Source organism: Melanaphis sacchari, unplaced genomic scaffold, assembly GCF_002803265.2.
Source record: "Melanaphis sacchari strain LSU unplaced genomic scaffold, SCAv2.0 Contig77_pilon_pilon, whole genome shotgun sequence".
Taxonomy (NCBI): domain Eukaryota; kingdom Metazoa; phylum Arthropoda; class Insecta; order Hemiptera; family Aphididae; genus Melanaphis; species Melanaphis sacchari.
Genome location: NW_020271547.1, coordinates 1,954,414 through 1,972,751, shown reverse-complemented (window position 1 = coordinate 1,972,751; position 18,338 = coordinate 1,954,414). Strand labels below are relative to the sequence as shown.

The 18,338-nt window shown below is 24.2% G+C and overlaps 1 protein-coding gene across 5 annotated transcripts; it reads right to left on the bottom strand.

Moving 5' to 3' along the window:
• Nucleotides 1-3,803: 3,803 nt before the first annotated feature.
• On the bottom strand, nt 3,804-18,223 carry LOC112601289. Of its 5 annotated transcripts, XM_025348818.1 has the most exons (18): nt 17,983-18,222; nt 17,836-17,903; nt 14,836-16,196; nt 13,974-14,033; nt 12,307-12,423; nt 12,113-12,241; nt 11,844-12,039; nt 11,286-11,383; nt 11,020-11,212; nt 9,458-9,697; nt 9,271-9,392; nt 8,640-8,894; nt 8,459-8,575; nt 8,206-8,402; nt 6,699-7,849; nt 6,225-6,599; nt 6,021-6,165; nt 3,804-3,837 (listed from the first exon to the last, which is right to left on the bottom strand). In XM_025348818.1, exons 3-18 carry the CDS (start codon nt 16,113-16,115, stop codon nt 3,812-3,814), a joined length of 4,701 nt encoding a protein of 1,566 aa, XP_025204603.1. In that variant the 5' UTR covers nt 16,116-16,196; nt 17,836-17,903; nt 17,983-18,222; the 3' UTR covers nt 3,804-3,811. The 5 variants fall into 5 exon arrangements, with proteins under 5 accessions (XP_025204603.1, XP_025204601.1, XP_025204600.1 ...); XM_025348816.1 differs by having other exon boundaries at nt 6,225-7,849; nt 17,979-18,221; XM_025348815.1 differs by having other exon boundaries at nt 6,225-7,849; nt 17,983-18,221.
• Nucleotides 18,224-18,338: the final 115 nt, after the last annotated feature.

Below are 18,338 nucleotides of genomic sequence, written 5' to 3'. Positions count from 1 at the left end.
TTACATATTGGTATGTGGTTATCTATAAACAACAGAAATTAAATTTGATTTTTGATCAATCAATTTTCAACTAGACAACGGTTTTAAATTTTCTAAAACTATAAACTAGAGAACTAGATTATAAAGCACTAGACTATAAAATTATTATCATTAATAAAATATAGTTACATAAACAGTTCATTGAGGTTATCACTAGGCACTAGCAAATGCTGGTGCAGACGTGCAGACGTATGTTGGTACCTGGTGCCATAAAGGTAGATGCCACAGACTTCATACCAGACCTGATTGTCACTGACTATAATATAATGAATATTATAGCTTAAAGACTAAGGTAAGTAGTAGGAGGTACTTACCTATACAGTATACCACAGAATAAATTAACGTACTAATCCTAATATATACTAATATATTATACTAATTTATACCTACTCTAACAAATGTTAAAACTCGTATTATCACTATCATTGGCAACTAAATACATTTAACACCACAGACTATATTATATACATTTTACATATACGCATTGAGCCATTGAATATTGATAACTAGGCATGAACGCATTGAATATTAATAATTGGACATGGACGCATGATGCATTGGTGAACGGTTTCAAAAAAAAAATCTTTTTTAAAAGATTCCTGAAAAAAATCTCCAGTACGAAATTATAGGGAAATAAAGCAACGAACATGTTAAATTTTAATAAACATAATAAAAAAATGGGTATGCCGTATGCGAGTACTGCTATGCTATAAATTAGGTTTCGAAAGGATCACTGTAATTGATGTGTTAAATTAAAATTAACAAAACACTATTTTGAGCTGATACAATCTATACCATACAATTTATTAGAGCAATTTTACTATTATAGTATTACGGTAGGTTAATTAAATAATTGTTTCTAAAAATATTGCATTTATTATAATATTAGTATTTGTTACCTATTATAATAAATATGTACTACTATATTTATACCATATTTTATTTTTGTTTGAGTAAATACCACCGTATACCGTAAGTCCGTAAAACAGTGTTAACAAGTTTATGTCTTATATGGTATTCATATTAATGGTAATAACATAAACATTTTAAGACACTAAAAATATACAATAAATTAGGCAACTCTCTTAAAATTGTTGTATTAAAAATCAAAAATCTTTCTTTTAAAAACTTCCTGACAAAGTTATCAAACAAATAATAGCAGTATTTGGAAAGTCTCCAAGCAAGTACTTTATTATTAAGTAATAACCCCATCTATTGAAAAATCTGATGGAAGTTTTGCCTTATCAGACTGAGAAAGCTGAGGTATTTGAAAACCATTTATTTTGTTTTCCAACCTCACCAAGATATTTCACCTGTAAACTTAATGCGGTTCTTATAGGTATTTTGATTTATCTTTACCAATATAGGTACTCTCCAAATTAAACATATTTTGACGAGCGACATTTAATTTAACATTACAAAATACTCTCTTAAGAAATCGCCGGGCTTCGATCTAACAATTACTGAAGTGACTAAATACCTTCCAAACCCACAATCGTTCTACTTATTCATATTATTAATGTCATACTGAGATTGTTATACTTCCCAATTTTCACACTTATCGAAGTTCTTTAACATCACCCTTTTCCCAAAACCAAATAAGCCTCTTGGCTTGCAATAATATGTATGTAAACCTATTAGCATATTGCCATTTTTTACCAAAGTTCTTGAAACCTTTTTACTGAAGCACATACTTCCCCTAATTAATGAAAATAAAATTCTACCTATCAATTTGATTTTCTCACACATTCAACTATTCACCAAGTACATTGACTAGTTAACTCAGTTTCTTTTGCACTTGAAAAAAAGTCGTAATGTTCCTGCGTTTATATTGATATCTAATAGGTCTTCGATCGAGTTTGACATGAGGAACTGCTAGACAAATTAAAGAAATTTTTGTCCCCAACTTAATATACTCTTCTTAAGTCATATTTAACCGATCGTTATTTTCAAATCTATATATTCTAATATAGCAAATATCAGAATTGTTGTTCCATAGATAGACATCATTTTCCCAATACAGTATAACATCATATATATTCATATATATGCTTTAGATCAACCAACCACGCCCAACATAATAGTAGCAGACTATTAAAATTATCAAATTATTATATCTATAAATGAATATCCCATTGTCGCATTGCATAACCTACAAAATCATCTTTCTCTTATGGATATCTGGTATAATAAGTGCAGGATTAAGATTAATCAAACACTAAATCAAATCACACAACTTTTACTTTTCAGCTCGGACAATGTCTAACCGTTACTTTCTACGGTACTCAAATTCCATCTACTCAGACTGAAAAGTATCTTGGCTTGACCCAAGACCAACGACTAACCTTGGGCCATCATAAGTGTACAAAAAGACTTCAACTAAACCTACGACTTGGTATGCTTAAAACTTTACTAGCTAATAACAAACACGCCAACCTAAATATGAAACTACTAATGTATGAATCCTTCATCAAAGCCAATGGCCATTTGGATTTATGATCACCAATTTTGGGGAAATGCTAAAAAATCAAATACAAATCAAATTTGAACTTTTCAAAATATTACATTAAGGGAATTAACAATTCACCCATCATATGTATCAAATAATACCCCCAATAATGATGAAAACCTGTAAAAAAAGAAGCAAAACATATTATAAAAGATTTCACAATCGCCTAACCTCTCATTTCAATCTCTTAATTAAAGTTCTCTTAACAAATGTTATTTCTTGTAATCTTCCAAGTTGACACTTAAAGCAAAATTAGTATAGAGATCTTTTAACTTAATCAGAAAAAAAATAAAATAAATTAATTTAAAACAATTACTAAGAAATGTCATCATTGAGTAACTTCTTTAATCAAGTATTCATGTGATTTATATTACTTTAGCTAATACTTTAATTAAACATATAGGAACCAGATTGGGTAAATATCAATAAAGAAAATAATTAAATTAAAATATTTAAAATAAGTTAATAGTTAATTTTTTTTTTTTTTTTTGTAAGAATTAAGTTAAAATTTTTATAAATTCATCAGAATCATGAAAATGTGTGAATTATTTTGTAGTTACAAAATTAATATAAGGTTTCTCATTAATTTTTTTTACTAGAATTTAAGAATTTTGAACTTTGGTTATTCAAACGTAAAATAACAACTAATTGAACTACATTTAATTTAATTTAAAAAAAATATTATTATTTTATTAAAAATAAACAATAAAAAAATTACAAAAAGCTAGACTAGATTAGAAACAAATATATAAAATTAATATCCCACCAATAATAAGTTGAGAATTTATGATAATTAGTGATACCTAAATCACAAGTCTGTGAATTATAATTTTTAACACATCACTTTTATATAAATTATAATATTTATGTTCAAATCAATTTATTACTATTACATGAACATTGAACACACATCATCAACATAGATTATTCATACAAATAAATAAAAATTCCGATATAATAATTTTAAGTATTTTTTATGTATATACATCTAAATATAAAAAAACAACATATAGTAATTAACAAAATGTAAAAAAATTAAACTTTAATTTATGACTATATTTAAAAAAGAATTTAATTATTATACATTGCATAGAAATAGTCAAACTTAAATTAAAAACATAAATGATCTAGTCAGTCTAAAATAAATCAAAATTATGATTAATTTTTAATACTTAACATTAAAAATATAACAACTTTAAACTAAAAATTATTGACAGTTAAAGTGTTATACTAAAACAAAACAGTAAACATTTTCCATGTTACCTATTTTGATTTGTGATTAATTTGTTCTGAAAAAAATATTATATTTCATTAATTAAATTAACATAATAAAAATAATTAAAATCTTAAAAACATTGTTCACATGCATGACGTGTTATCTTCAATATGTAAAAATTATTTGAGTTTATCAGAACCAATTTTTGGTTGATAGCTTAAATATTAGAGTAAATTTACTTAATCTTAAACTTAAAGGTAAGAACATTATCAGCTATGTATAGATGTTTGGTTTTTTTTAAATTTTTTAATTTCTAAGTAACGTTGAGCAATATTTTTATCAAACTATAAATTCTTTATTTCAAAATCTATTAATGTTTTTGAAAAAAAATTATATTTTTTATTGTTATGACTATTTTTTTTCTTTTTTGAATGACAAAATATATTTTTAATTTCATATCCTGAAGCAGAATATTTTTTGGCGTATTATAATACATAAAAATTGAAATGTAAATGAGTAATTTATGAGTTATAATTTTATAAATATTTAAAGTTTAGGTAAATGGAGTAATAGGCTAACATTTGCAAAGTATCCTTGTACCTCTCTACTCCGCTAACATAAACATTAAATATTTTATTTTTTTTAATTGGTTTTATTTTAAAAAATTACGATTTATATAGTTTGTACAATAAGTAATATTTATAATTTACAGATAGTTACAGTTAAATGAGTTTATATTATATACACGAGGAAGAAATCACACAAATGCAATACCTCTTATCCTATTATTAAGTGTTTAATCTGTAAATTGTGGCACCAATTTCTTTAGAAGCATCTAGTTGGATTACCAGGAAGTATAAGTGATGCTTACTTGTTGATAAGTTGGTTGGTAATATTTTATAATTTGGCATGAGCGTTAAATAGTAAAAAAACAGTAGGTAGTTTTAATGATAGAAAGTATTTGAGGTTGGAATTTAAGGACTAATTTGAGCCAGACTAGGGTGCATCAGGAAAAAATGTAAATACTTATAAGTAGAGCTAGGATTTTAATAACTTAAAAAACCTAAAAAAATGACCTAATAAAAACTAAAAAATGATCAAAAAAAAAAAAAATACTCAGTAAGAAAAAATGACCTCATAAAATGATCGAAAAAAATATAATTATATTAATAAATTAATAAATAATAATTAATATGTATAAGTATACAAATAAATTCATCTTCTGGTATAATGGCCAGTGTCATTTGTTCTGAAATTAATATATTTTGAAGCATTAAATATTTTTAGAAAATATGTTTATAATTTTATTTTAATGTTGTATCTTTATATGTTTGTACAACAATTTATAACGATCAATAACAACCATTTAAAATTTTAAAAAATTAAAAATTAATAAAAATATAACCTAGATTTCAATAAAGTATAATAAAATGACCAAAAAATTGAAAACATGCTAAAAATGACCCTAAATTCAAAAAAGTACAAAATATGCAAAAATATGCAAAATAAAAACTATATATTTGAACTTGTAGATGACCAAATCACATTTTGTGCTTGAAAAGCTATATCCTGTAAATCCTAAAAAAAAGTGTAAAATCCTATACTATCTTAGCCCTGCTTATAACTTATAACACATACTACTCGTTTAAATTTCAATTTATATGTATCAAATATTTTTATATTTACTCCAAAAAATATTTTGTTTTAGAAAATGTAATTAAATAGTATGTTATTGTTTAAAAAAATAAAAACTTAAAAAATGTAGTTTTTCTTTAAAAATATTGTTTTAATTTGACTAGAAATTATGTAAAAACAAAATTTTATAAATGTTGATAGATTTTGAAACAATGAGTGTTGTTCAATAAAAGAATTGTCCTATAAATTGAAAAGGATCAACAAAACAATTGACAATTAAAAATCGAAAATTTTCTTAAAGTTAGATAATAGTAACCCTTTACTCTAATATTAAGCTAACAACACATTATTAGTTGTAAAGAACTCAAATTTTAAATGTTTTACGTTTATAAGACAAAGATAACACATGCATAAGTTCTTTTAAAATTAATATTGAATTTAACCAATGGTGGTCTCATTGTTGGTCATCATAGTGTTAATTGATGATGTTAAAATATGTATAACTAAGTTTTTGTTTAGCTCATCATAAACAAAGTTCTGATATTCTGTTTTAAACCATGATTTTAAGATATATATTGTAGGAAATTAAAAATTGATAATATAATTAAAAATCATACATACCGTTAGGTTTTCTTTTATAAACTTCTCCAAACCGTGACATATACTTTCTGATATATTCGGCAACTTTATCTTTTGTACTATCACTTATTTTTAATTTGTCCACTTTTTTTAATTGTAACTCTTTCAACAAAACATTTTCATTAATCTGCAAAAATAATATAGTGTTATCCATAAAAAGTGTTAAAATTAATATTTTTTAGTTACTTTTTTAGCAAGATATTTAAAATCTTCATCACTTCTTATACGTCCTTGTTGACAGGTCTTTTTAGCATATGATCCTAATGTCTTTACTATAACAGTAGCCATTGAATGATAGTAATCAATTACTTTCTTCATTTCCTTTCTATTATCAGGGATAAGTTTTAATACATCCACAGATAAAGACATCATACTTATAGGTATTTTATGTTTTCTTTGACTACGTAATTGGTCTAATTCAATAGACTTATCTCGTAAATGAATGCGCCTATTTCTTGATGCTTTGAATTTTGCAACAATAGGTGGAATAATTTGATCATTAGTTGAATCAAGACCAGGAATTTGCAAATTATCACCATTTTGAATATCAGATGTAGAAGGCTGAAAAATAGATTTAGGTTCATTTCGTATTTCAAATGGATGACATTTCATTAGAGGCTTTTGTTTCACAGTATTTTGATTCAAGTTAATTGGTCTTACTTCTGAGTGTGACAAATTTGGTGATGTCTCACCTTCTATCCAGAATGTAACTCTTTTTTCTTTAGGTCTTTTTAAATAATCATCCACATTAATACTACTTTGTCTCTTTAATGCTGATTTTGTTATATTGACGAGACAATTTTTTAACGCTGAACGATGTATACTACCTTTACGCATTATATTACGTTTTGTAGCTGGTATTTCATTACGGTTTCTTTTTAAACCTTTCAGTTTGATTCCCCATTGTCGTTTTAAAACAGGTGCAAAACCATTTTTAGTTTTTATGTGACCAACTGTTTTTTTTAAAACTTTTGGTTTCATATTATTGTACAATTCAATTTCTTTGTCAGTTTCATGATATGTAATTATATTTGAGTCGAGAGTTTTTGAAACAAATGTTTTTGGTACAGAGTTCTCATAATCGGGTACCAATACCTTTTTTAATAAAGAATTAAATATGGCATTTGCAAATTTATTTTCTTTAGATATTTTAATTTTCTCAGGAATTGGCACCAGATCTTCACTTAATGTTTTTGAAGTCATATTAGTTTCTTCGTTGATGAAAACAATTCTATTATTTTTATCACAAATAGTTTTCAATTTTATCTCAGACGAGGGTATCTTTTCAATTTTTGTATTACTATTTTTTTGTTTTAAATTTTTTACAGTAATTAATTTTGATGGCTGATTTTTAAAAGAATTACTAATAACTTTAATTCTTGCCAATAAATCTGCACCAGATTGCACAGCTCTAATACAAGGTTTCTTGGAATGTTCTATTTCTGAATTAACAACTTTATTTTTATCAGGATTATAATGCTTGCGTAAACTGTCATTGATTAAATTAAAGACATTAGTTTCAGCTAACTTAATTAAATTTTTTGTTGGAGACATATTAGGTGATTCAATATTTTGATGAACAGGCTTATTGTTTAATAAAGTGATATTTTGTAGTTGTTTTATTGATGGTTGACTAGATGTCTGTGGTGGATGAGTATTGGAAAATATTGGTTGATTAACTAGATGATAATTAGACAAAGCTTGAGACTGTACATACGAATACTGAGGAAACTGAATTAATGATTGTTGTAATGCTTGTGGTGGTATATAATTCAAACTAGAATTTGTTACATTATAATTGATTATTGAATCTGAAACAGAACATTATATATAATCAAGCATATTAACATATAAATAATTTAAAATAAAGTACATATAAACACATGTATTCTATAAATGTATATCTCAAAAATATTTATTAGTTTATTAATATGATATATATTGAACATATAACATAGGGAGAGTAAAGTATAGCAATGAATGGAATTTAAATTAAATTAGTCAATATCAATATATTTTTAAAGAAGAATGTTTTCACATGGTTCTATATTTATTGTTCTTTAATTTAGAACTTAAAAATATTAAGAAATATTAGTTATATAATAATTATTGTATTTAATATAGAAATTTAAAAAAATATTCAAGTATGGTAAAATAATTATATTACTTTGATCTATATGTGTAGCTTGTGATGAAAAATCCCATCTTGTCTGTTCACTAATTCCATTGTTATTGTTAAATGTTAAATTATTGCAATTATGGAAATTTAATATCTGAGAATGCTGTAAATAATTTTCATCAAGGTTTTTATTTACTACTCTTTCATTTTTTTCGTACCAATCATCCATCACTTTTTTCTTAAACCTAAGTCAGAAAAAATTAGTATGTCAAAAATATATTGTTGCTAAAATAATTCTTACATTTTTTGACGTTCTTGATCCACTTTAAATCGATTTTCTTTTCTTAATTGTGTACGATCTAAAAATATTGTTCGTTGATTTCGTACTTTTTTTATATATTTTTTTGAATGTCTAAACCTTGAATTATAAATATTTTAATTTAAAGTAAAATTATTTTATTTAGTATATTAATGTTACTTACGTATTCCGATTAAAAGTCGTTATGTTTAATGAAGATTGATAACAATCATCAATAACTTTACTTGAATTTATTTCTGTTATTCGTTTATGCTGATCTATTTTTTTAGGAATTCTAAACACCATTTTCAATACAATCCACTTTTTCCACAAAGCTCTAGATTTTTTCACCAGACTATTTATCATTTCATTATCATTTGGCAAAAATCTATCAATTTCTTGACAATGATTTTTAATTTCTGTAGCAGGATACTCTAAACTAAAAAATATCAAAATATATTTATTATTGAAATTTAACATAAGTTACTTAAATAAACATTTAGTTGAAAAAATTTTATTGCTTCTCTGTTATTCAATTATAGATATTAATTTTTACAAGATCAGTAAAATTCATCATCTTCATCCTATATAATTTGTGAAATTTTTAAAATTTTTAAAATAAAAATTTAAATGAAATTTTACATTAAAAAAAAAGACAAACTTTATCTTTGCATATAATAAATAAAAAAAAAAAAATCATTAAAAACCAATACATTTTTCACAGCATATAATCAAAATAATACTCATAAAAAAAATCATATTGAATGAAAGTAAAAAAATCTCTCAAATTAATTAAAATTAATATTTTATAGAACCTTTCAATTTTAGTCTTAATATCTTGTGGAATTTCAGCCCATTCAGCAACAACATCTAATACTTTTGATTTAGTAATTGTATTTCTGTTTGTAATTGGTAATTCAGCTAAGATTTCCAAAATCTGTAAGTTTTAAAGATGAATTATAAAATCGAAAAAATATTTATAATTAAGTTGAATACATTTACCATTAATTTAAATGATTCGTTTTCATTTGATGTCATCCAATTATGAATAATACTAAGTCCACTGAAATCCATAAATAACCTTTTGTTCATATCATGTTCTTGTATAAATGTTAAAACATGTAAACGACTGACACTGTCTGTAATATGTACCATAAGTCTATTCAAATTCAATGTTGCCATTTCTTGATCAGCTTTTAATCCAGTTTTTAATTTGGCAATATCTGTTAATTGTCTCCTCAACTATTAAAAATATAATTAATTTACATATTAGTAAAATAAAATAAACACATTAATGTACATTTAAATATAAGGAAATTACTAATACAATGAAACCTAACTTAACGACAACTCTCTTAATGGACAAAATTATGAATTCCTGGCAAAAAGATGAGATTTCCAAAGTATTTTTATTTGTCTATAATGGACCCTTTCTATTACAGAAAATAATAGTTCTCCCCGATACCTTAATAATGGACAACAATCTTAATTCAAACTGAAATATAATTACATAAATTTGTACTTATCATACAAGTATTGCTGATGATGACAATGTCGGGTACGATTAAATTTCAAGACAATTAATAACTCACAAACAATAATTATATATTTCTCTATCACTGATAATGATAATGTTAATTGAGTATATTTATAATTATGTATGTATGTAGCTATATGTAATATTTATTAATTTTTACTATTAGCTTTTATATGTTTACTTGTACACAATAATTTAAAAAGTTACTGGTAAAAGAAAACTGTTAATATTATCATTATTGTTAAAAAATGTTGATATAACATTTTCCTATCCAAAGATAAGATTAGTATTACCATTGATTATAAATACAATAATGTATTTTTTATTTTAATATTTTAATTTAAAAATAATTGTTTAATGCAAATGAAGCAAGCATTGTTTTTATTTTTTTTGGTGGCCCTTTAAAATAATTCCCAATAACAAAATAACTAACATATCACCCAAATTGTCTATTTTTAGATAGAATTTTTATATATATTATACAATTTTTAAATACTTTTTGTATTATTGAATAGCTAATAACAACACAATAATACTCAATAGTTGACATCAGGAAAAACGTTTATATTATCTTCAAATCTTATTCAACGTCACAATGTCATTATCAAATACATAATCAAAAAAAAAAAAAAAGGAAATAAAAATATTTTTTTAGATTTAAATGTTAAAAAAATGATATTAATAGACTAATATTTAACACTTTTTGTGGTTCATGTAAGATAAGGTGGGTGGGCCTTATAATTAAATATCCAATGCATTACTGCATGATAAGCATTAAACATTGTCTATATTTAATGGAATGTAAATGTTTATGCAATGCATGCAATCTTGGGTCAGGAACACATTTCCTCAACTATAGTTTTATTATAGCAAGGGTATGAAGATTGTGTCTCTAATGTATACTTTAAACCTATATTGTTAATATAAACATAAAGTAATATTATTTTTTTTGCTTACAGACAGTAAATTGATTTAAGAAATAGAATAGTTTTGTTAATTAAGTACGTAAGATATATAACAAATATACCTCTCTTAATTTGTTTTCATCATTATTAGCAGTCCTCTTTTCTAAATTTTTTTTTTCTTCAAGTTTTGATATAGAGGTATTGTCATTAGCACTTTCACTATCCTCAGAACTATTATGGTCAACAATTTGAGATGATTTATTGATGTATCCACGACATTTTGATGAACCACAATAACAAATTTGAGCACCATCACTGAAAATTTAAATAATTTTTAGAAGATTTAGAATACATATAAATATATAAAATTTAAATGTAATAAGTTTACCCAAAAACTTGAAAACTATAATCAAACGTAATTTCTTCACCTTTTCTAATAGGCCGAGTGCTAAAGAAACCAATACGAGATTGGCCCAATACATGCCACTAAAATCAAAATTAATTTGTATTTTTTAACTGTAAAATTATGTACGGCTAAATGTTAAAATTAATTATCTACATTCTGTAGTAAGAGTAAATTATAAATACATACACATCATCTAATTCTAATCTTTGTAAATATAATGGTAAAGATACAAAAATAAAACTTAAATTAACAAAAAAATAAACTACATATTAATGTCAGTATGTAAGAAATATAACTTATATTTAAGTGGTTGAAATTTCTTTTTTTTATAACTATTTATAACAAGTAGGAATAAATAATTATTAATCTAACAATTGTATGGAACTAAGGAAAAACATATTCATGTATAATATAGTTAAAACATTAAGAAGACAGGATTGAAAACTGTAATAAAAATATAATTATGTAGTAAAACAAGTAAGTAAAATACTAAATTAAAATATAAAGATAAAAAAATATTAAATAATATTAAAATATTACCTTTTCACCAACTGAATTTGGATCACAGCTATGGTTAATAAACCTAGTCACATTTCCTTTTGAAGTAGAATCAATAATTTCATCTGGATTTAATTGAACCATATAATTTAAATTTTTATACTCTTTTTTTGTTAGACGATTACACATTTCATTATAATCAATAACTTCACCAACATATTCACTAATTAAAACACCTCTAAAAAAAAAAAAAAAAAATGTTAAATTAAAACTAAATTCTATTAAATTTAAAATAAATAATATTTATATACTTAGGAATATCTTCAACAGCACAAATCCCATAACCTTTATTGGCAGTTTTAATAATATTAGTTTTCTTGAATTGTTTATTCTGAAATTGTTTATTAGTACAAAATCTTTTAAGAGAACAACTCGAACCACTAGAAAAAAATGTAAAACATAAAAAAGTTAGTAAAAATTTAGGTATAATTAATAGAATAATCACCATTCAACTTTGAGTAGTCGATTGAGACATCTATCATCACATCCCGTATTTCCTTCGATTATATCTTCTTTAGATAATGTACATTCACAATAATCGTTTATGTCTCCAGATATTACTCTATGATTAAAAAACAATTTAATTTAAGAATAATTATTAAATTGGTAAATAAAAATGCATTATACCCACATGTATTATCTTTGTCTAATACTTAACATGGCAAATTGTATACTTAGAGTAAATTATATTACTAAAATATTTTAGATTAAGTCAATTATCTTGTAATACTATTATTTATATTCTAATTGAATTAAGAAGACAACTCAGCAGTGACAAGTTCTTGTCAAGTGGTGATCAAGCGACATCAGTTTATTTCAAACCACGACAACATCTGTGATCTGCACACCTGTCGTGTAGTTATGAGGCTATGCCTCTACACACTAGAGTTGCCTTCTAAACTTAAATATAGTATAAGACTACAGAATAATTTTTATAATTTTATTTAAAAAAAAAAAAAATATGAGCATTTTAAATTTTACAAAAAGTTTACAATTTAAAAATCCAATTGACTTCCTTTAAAATGTATATGTTACCAGCAATATGTTAAATTCTGCATTATATAGAAATCCTATGTATTCTATAGAATGTTAAAAATAAGCAGAAAAATTATAAAATATAAACAATAACTATAAATTATCTAACCTCAAGCAGGAAAAATATATAATTAACATAAAACTTTATATTAGTACCGAAGTGTATTTTTGAAATTAATGATTAATGTTTATCTTGATGATTATTTTATTGCATACAACACATGAACATGTGTGCGATGTATTATAGTCATTATTAGGTAATATTATTATTGTTGTTCATGAGCTTTTTTTTTTAATGTTTAACGCATTGACTTATGCTTTATATAAGATTATAAAATTATATATCCCTCCCCCCCAGACAAAAATCATAACTACACAGCCAAGTAGGTACGTATAGTAAATATTTTTTGGCAATAAATTTTATTTAGAAGATTATTAATTTATCTCATATATTTATAATATAAAAATGAATAACAAAATATGAAAGATAAATTAATAAAAAATTTGACTTGTTGAAATAAATGGGTATTCAACTGGTTAAATTCCAATTCAACATAATATAAGGTCTCAATTCATAATATGCCAAAAAAAATTAATAATAAATGACCAAGTTCCAAGAAAAAATACATTTGTTTTATGCACAATTACAACTCTACAGTCTACAAGAACTAGACAAGATTTTATAAAAAGCACATGCAAGACAAAATTTCAATCTAAAAATTGTATGTGTGTAAAATATAATATTTTATGCAGTTTGAAATGTCATACATCAACTATTTACGGCAATAAGTAAATAATAAACATATTTTGATTTAACACATTACCTAACATGGTATTAGCATTCTATAGAATGTCTATATTTAACTTTTTGCTGATAACATATATATATTATAAAACTACTTGGATAGCTATATCTTTAACTTTAATTATAGATCAATTTAACCAATATTAAAAATATTAAAATTAAATTGTTTTAAATGTAAAATTGGCTATAATGATCATTTATAAACTTTTTTTTATGACATACAAGACTATAAACAACAATTTAATTAATAAAAATAAACTGAGTTATTGTACCGTTGTTTCAGCTTACGTAGCATAGAAATTTCAGAAGGTGAATACAATTTTAAAGTCAGTCTGAAAAAAAATAACAATAATAAAAATTAGTAAGGATCTTTAAATTTGAAACTAATAGAGAATAATTTTAATTAAATACAATCTGAAGGAGCCTTTAGCTTACTTAAAAATGATCAATATTTATATAGTAACATATTTGCTTTCAATGTTTTCATATAATTTGCACAAAAACAAAGAAATGATAGTTTTAAGAACTCCAAACGAAAGAAGTAATACATCTTGAGCATTTATAATTCTATTTTTAGTGTTAAAAAAAATTATTGTAAAACAATTAATTTTTAGTTAACTTAGACCTATAATAATAATTATTCATTAATGCTATAACTTTATATAGCATTTTCACAAAAGGTAAAAGTCAAATAATTATTAAAAACACATAAAATTAAAAATAAAATTAGTTTACAGAAACAAATATGTTTGATTAACATTTAATAACTTAACAATAAAATCATTAAATACATTTTATAATATTATGAGTATTTTGAAATGTTCACTACATACATTATAATTTATTATTGTTTACATTATTGAATGATTCAGTTAGCATCATATAACTAGTTATTTAAGGCACTAAAACTTTGTTAGAGTAATGATTATAGTGATTATACCATTTAATTTTTTTTAATTTGATAAAAGTTTTATTTTATATATATTTTATTATACTAATCTTTCAATTTTAAGAATTTTTTTTTTTTAATGAAACTCATTTATCAAATACAGGGAAAAATATAAAGAAAAATGTAATATGAAGCAAAAGTATTAAATTATTTTTTAAGTTTAATTAAAATTGTGAATTTCTTACCTATTAGGTCTGTATACATTTTCATCAACTAATGTAAAATTGGTGGCTCTTAATTTTTCATCAAATTCTGCATCATTGATTCTTGCTTCAATTAATTGATTTTTGTGTTCTTTGTAAATTTCTTCAGCTACCTGATTAAAATTAACTTCTGATCCTTTCAAATCATCAAGTATCTCTGCATAATTATTTTTAGGTTTAATTCTTTTGGACTGTCGTCTTTTTTTTTTTGGAGATTTTTTTTCAGGTTTTTGTAACTTAGAAGCGATCATAGAATTTTTTAATTGATACAAGTCATCAAAACTTTTACAACGTTTAAATGAATAATAAGGTTTTTTCAATACAAAATCACAACTTCTGGAACGAATTTCTCTGCGCTTACAAACAGGATTACACCTAAAATTTTCTGATTCAGATAAACAAATTTTAGATATTTCCAAATTTATATTTTGATCTTTTTCATTGTGTTGTTTTACACCTAAATTCAACTCATCAGACTGTTTAAGCTTATTTAAATTTTCTGTAGAATTTTCATTTTCTTTTGTAATATTTAATATTTTATTACTTAAGCCATCAAAATCCCTACAATTTAAATCACAGACATTTAAACAATATGATTTTGGGGAAATATTTATATCTGTTGTATTTTCTTTTTGAGCTAATTTATTATCTTTGCTTAATAGCATCTCATTTAAATGTAAATACCTAATAGCATTAGAAAGATTGAAATAATCGTCTTTTTCAAGTAACTTAATATCATCTTTTACATTGTTTGTAAATGAGAACTTAAACTTCCAAGGTACAGAGGCTCGACGAATAGGTTTTGATGGTAATTTATCAATTTCAGTTATATTGTTAACACTCTTTGAAATATTATCCCAATTCACGGAAGTATGACTTCTAATCATATTAGATTCTTGTGATATATTATATTTAATATTGTCTTCCTGATTAACAACAGCTGTATTAGATAATTGCCTTCTTCTTTGTTCTTTTACATTAAAATGTTTGTAAGAGATTTTTTTTTTACTCTGATTTGATTGTCTACAATTTCTTCTATTACTGGTATTCTTATGAGATTTTCTTAATTCTGAAGGATTAAATTCAGAACTATAATCAGTACTATCATTTAAATCACTTGTTGAAACATCTGTAATAGTATCAGACATATCTAATGAAGACTGTGACCCTTCCATCATCATTTCTATCTGACAAGATTGTGTCCATCGAGATTTAACTTTTACAGGCTTTTGATAATCCTCTGGAGGACTATTAGAAGACATTTTAAGTTGACTTTATCTACAAATAAATGTATTTTTTTCTTTAATTTTTAAATTGGTTGTTGGCTTATGAATTGAGTCCATCTGCAAAGAAAAATAATATTACAAAAGTTTAATTATATATTTTGTAAATTAAAAACTTGTCTTCTGTATTATTTTAAACAATTAAACAACATTTGGATATTGACTTCTCTTCTGAGATTAAGTCAATTGCATATAGACCAAGACAACATTATCAATGGATCTTCTAAAGTTTAAGGATTAATGTTTAAGAGCTTAAGTAGACATATTTCAAAATTGTTGGTAGCCTTATGGATCAATCTTATACTTATCAGTTACTGTCACTAAGAATTAACGAGGGGAGCCATTTATGAGTGAGGATGCATAGATCAGTTGAAAACTTACGATGAATCCTTGGAAAAAACTTTAAATAGGTTAAGAACCAGGGTTGCCAAAGCAAGAGCTATCATGAGAGTATTGCAAAAATCTTTTGATTTGCAATTATGGTTAGAACCAAATAGAAGATCATTTGTTACAAAGCAGACTAATTTTATCAAGACAGACTAAGTACAAGTAGGCATTAAATTAAGATCCTCGAGTTATAAAATATAACAATTTACTAGTCCTTGCGCTAGATCTTATCACTATTATATTCTTGTGTAAGATATACAGTGAAACCTCTGAATAGTGAACACTCTCGGTCGCCGAAATTTTGTTCGCTATTTAGAGGAAAACATTTTTTTTAATAAATAAATTCAATAATTTTATTTTATATTATTTTTACATTAATTAAATACACGATAAAACTAACATTTATGAAAAAAAAAAAAATCAGTTAACTAAATTTTTATTTTACTTTTATATTAATTAAATACATCTTAAAGAAATGTCCAAGAATGCCCATATTTGTATTTTATGTTCAAAATTCCAGAATGTCTATTTTTTCTTTTAGAGTTAATCATTTTCTTTTGCTGGCCATAGTGCACTACAATAAACATTTGTATATTGGCATCACAAACATAACCAAACGCACATAGGACAATACATTAGTTACAAAATTTTGTTGACGCGATAATATTTCAATGACTGAACGGATAAGATAAGATTTTCATATACAGTTAAATAATGTACACATAAGATAACTTAATAATTGAGGTTTTTATTCGGATATTTCAAAATAATTCTTAATTTAAGATAAAAATTATTAATATCAGTGTCATAAACGTGTTCGTTATTTAGTGTCCTGTATTTAGAGGTTTTCCTATAAATAAATAGTGAAAATGTCCCCGTCCCCGAAAAAACGTCAGCTATTTGGAGATGTCTGCTATTTAGAGGTGTCCGTTAAGGGAGGTTTCACTATATATATATATCTAGTAATAAAATTATATAGCATCAAACATAAGATAACAAAGCTATAATAATTTTCAGTTATAACTACTGACATTTAAATAATAAAATCAATCAATTGGTATATGCAATTAATCTGGCTCAACTATAAAAGATCTAATGTTTAAATGTCTTGGCCTAAAGAGCTTTTTAAAAATTAATTTTTATTGAAAGGTTTATATTATTGTACTCAAAATATGAACATAACCTAACTTAATCTTTAGGTAAGAATTAAAAATTGTTCCATATAAGTATATTTAAGTATGATGTTGAATCTAGTTAACTTTAATAATAACACTTAAATATAATTTGAACAGATAAATCAAATATATCTCACAGTTAAAATATGCATTATATGTTCATATTGTGTATATGAATACAAACAAGAGTTGATAGAAGCTGATGCTGAAATCAAATATTTCATAATTAGCAAGTTAGAGTTTTATTTATTAATTTAGTGGAAGATTTCCAAATACTCACTTACAATTATGTCTAAAGTATTCACATCTAAGTCTAGGAGACATCAGGGAATGCAAATAAGAAATAATATAGCATTACTTACTAGTTCAATAATTTAATTATGAACTCAATATTCAATGAACTACGAGTCTACGAAAAATACGGCATACAGATAATAGGAAAAAACTGAAATCGACTTATAGTAAACATATAACAGGCGAATGTAAAAGTAACACTTAATATAACAGTATGAGAATAATTCGATCACAGAAAATAAAAATGACGCTTATCAGTTATCAAAGTAATGATTAATCATACTGTTGGAAAACTTCATTGCCTTATCTGAGAATAAAATTAACTAACAGCGCTTTCATACGAGTA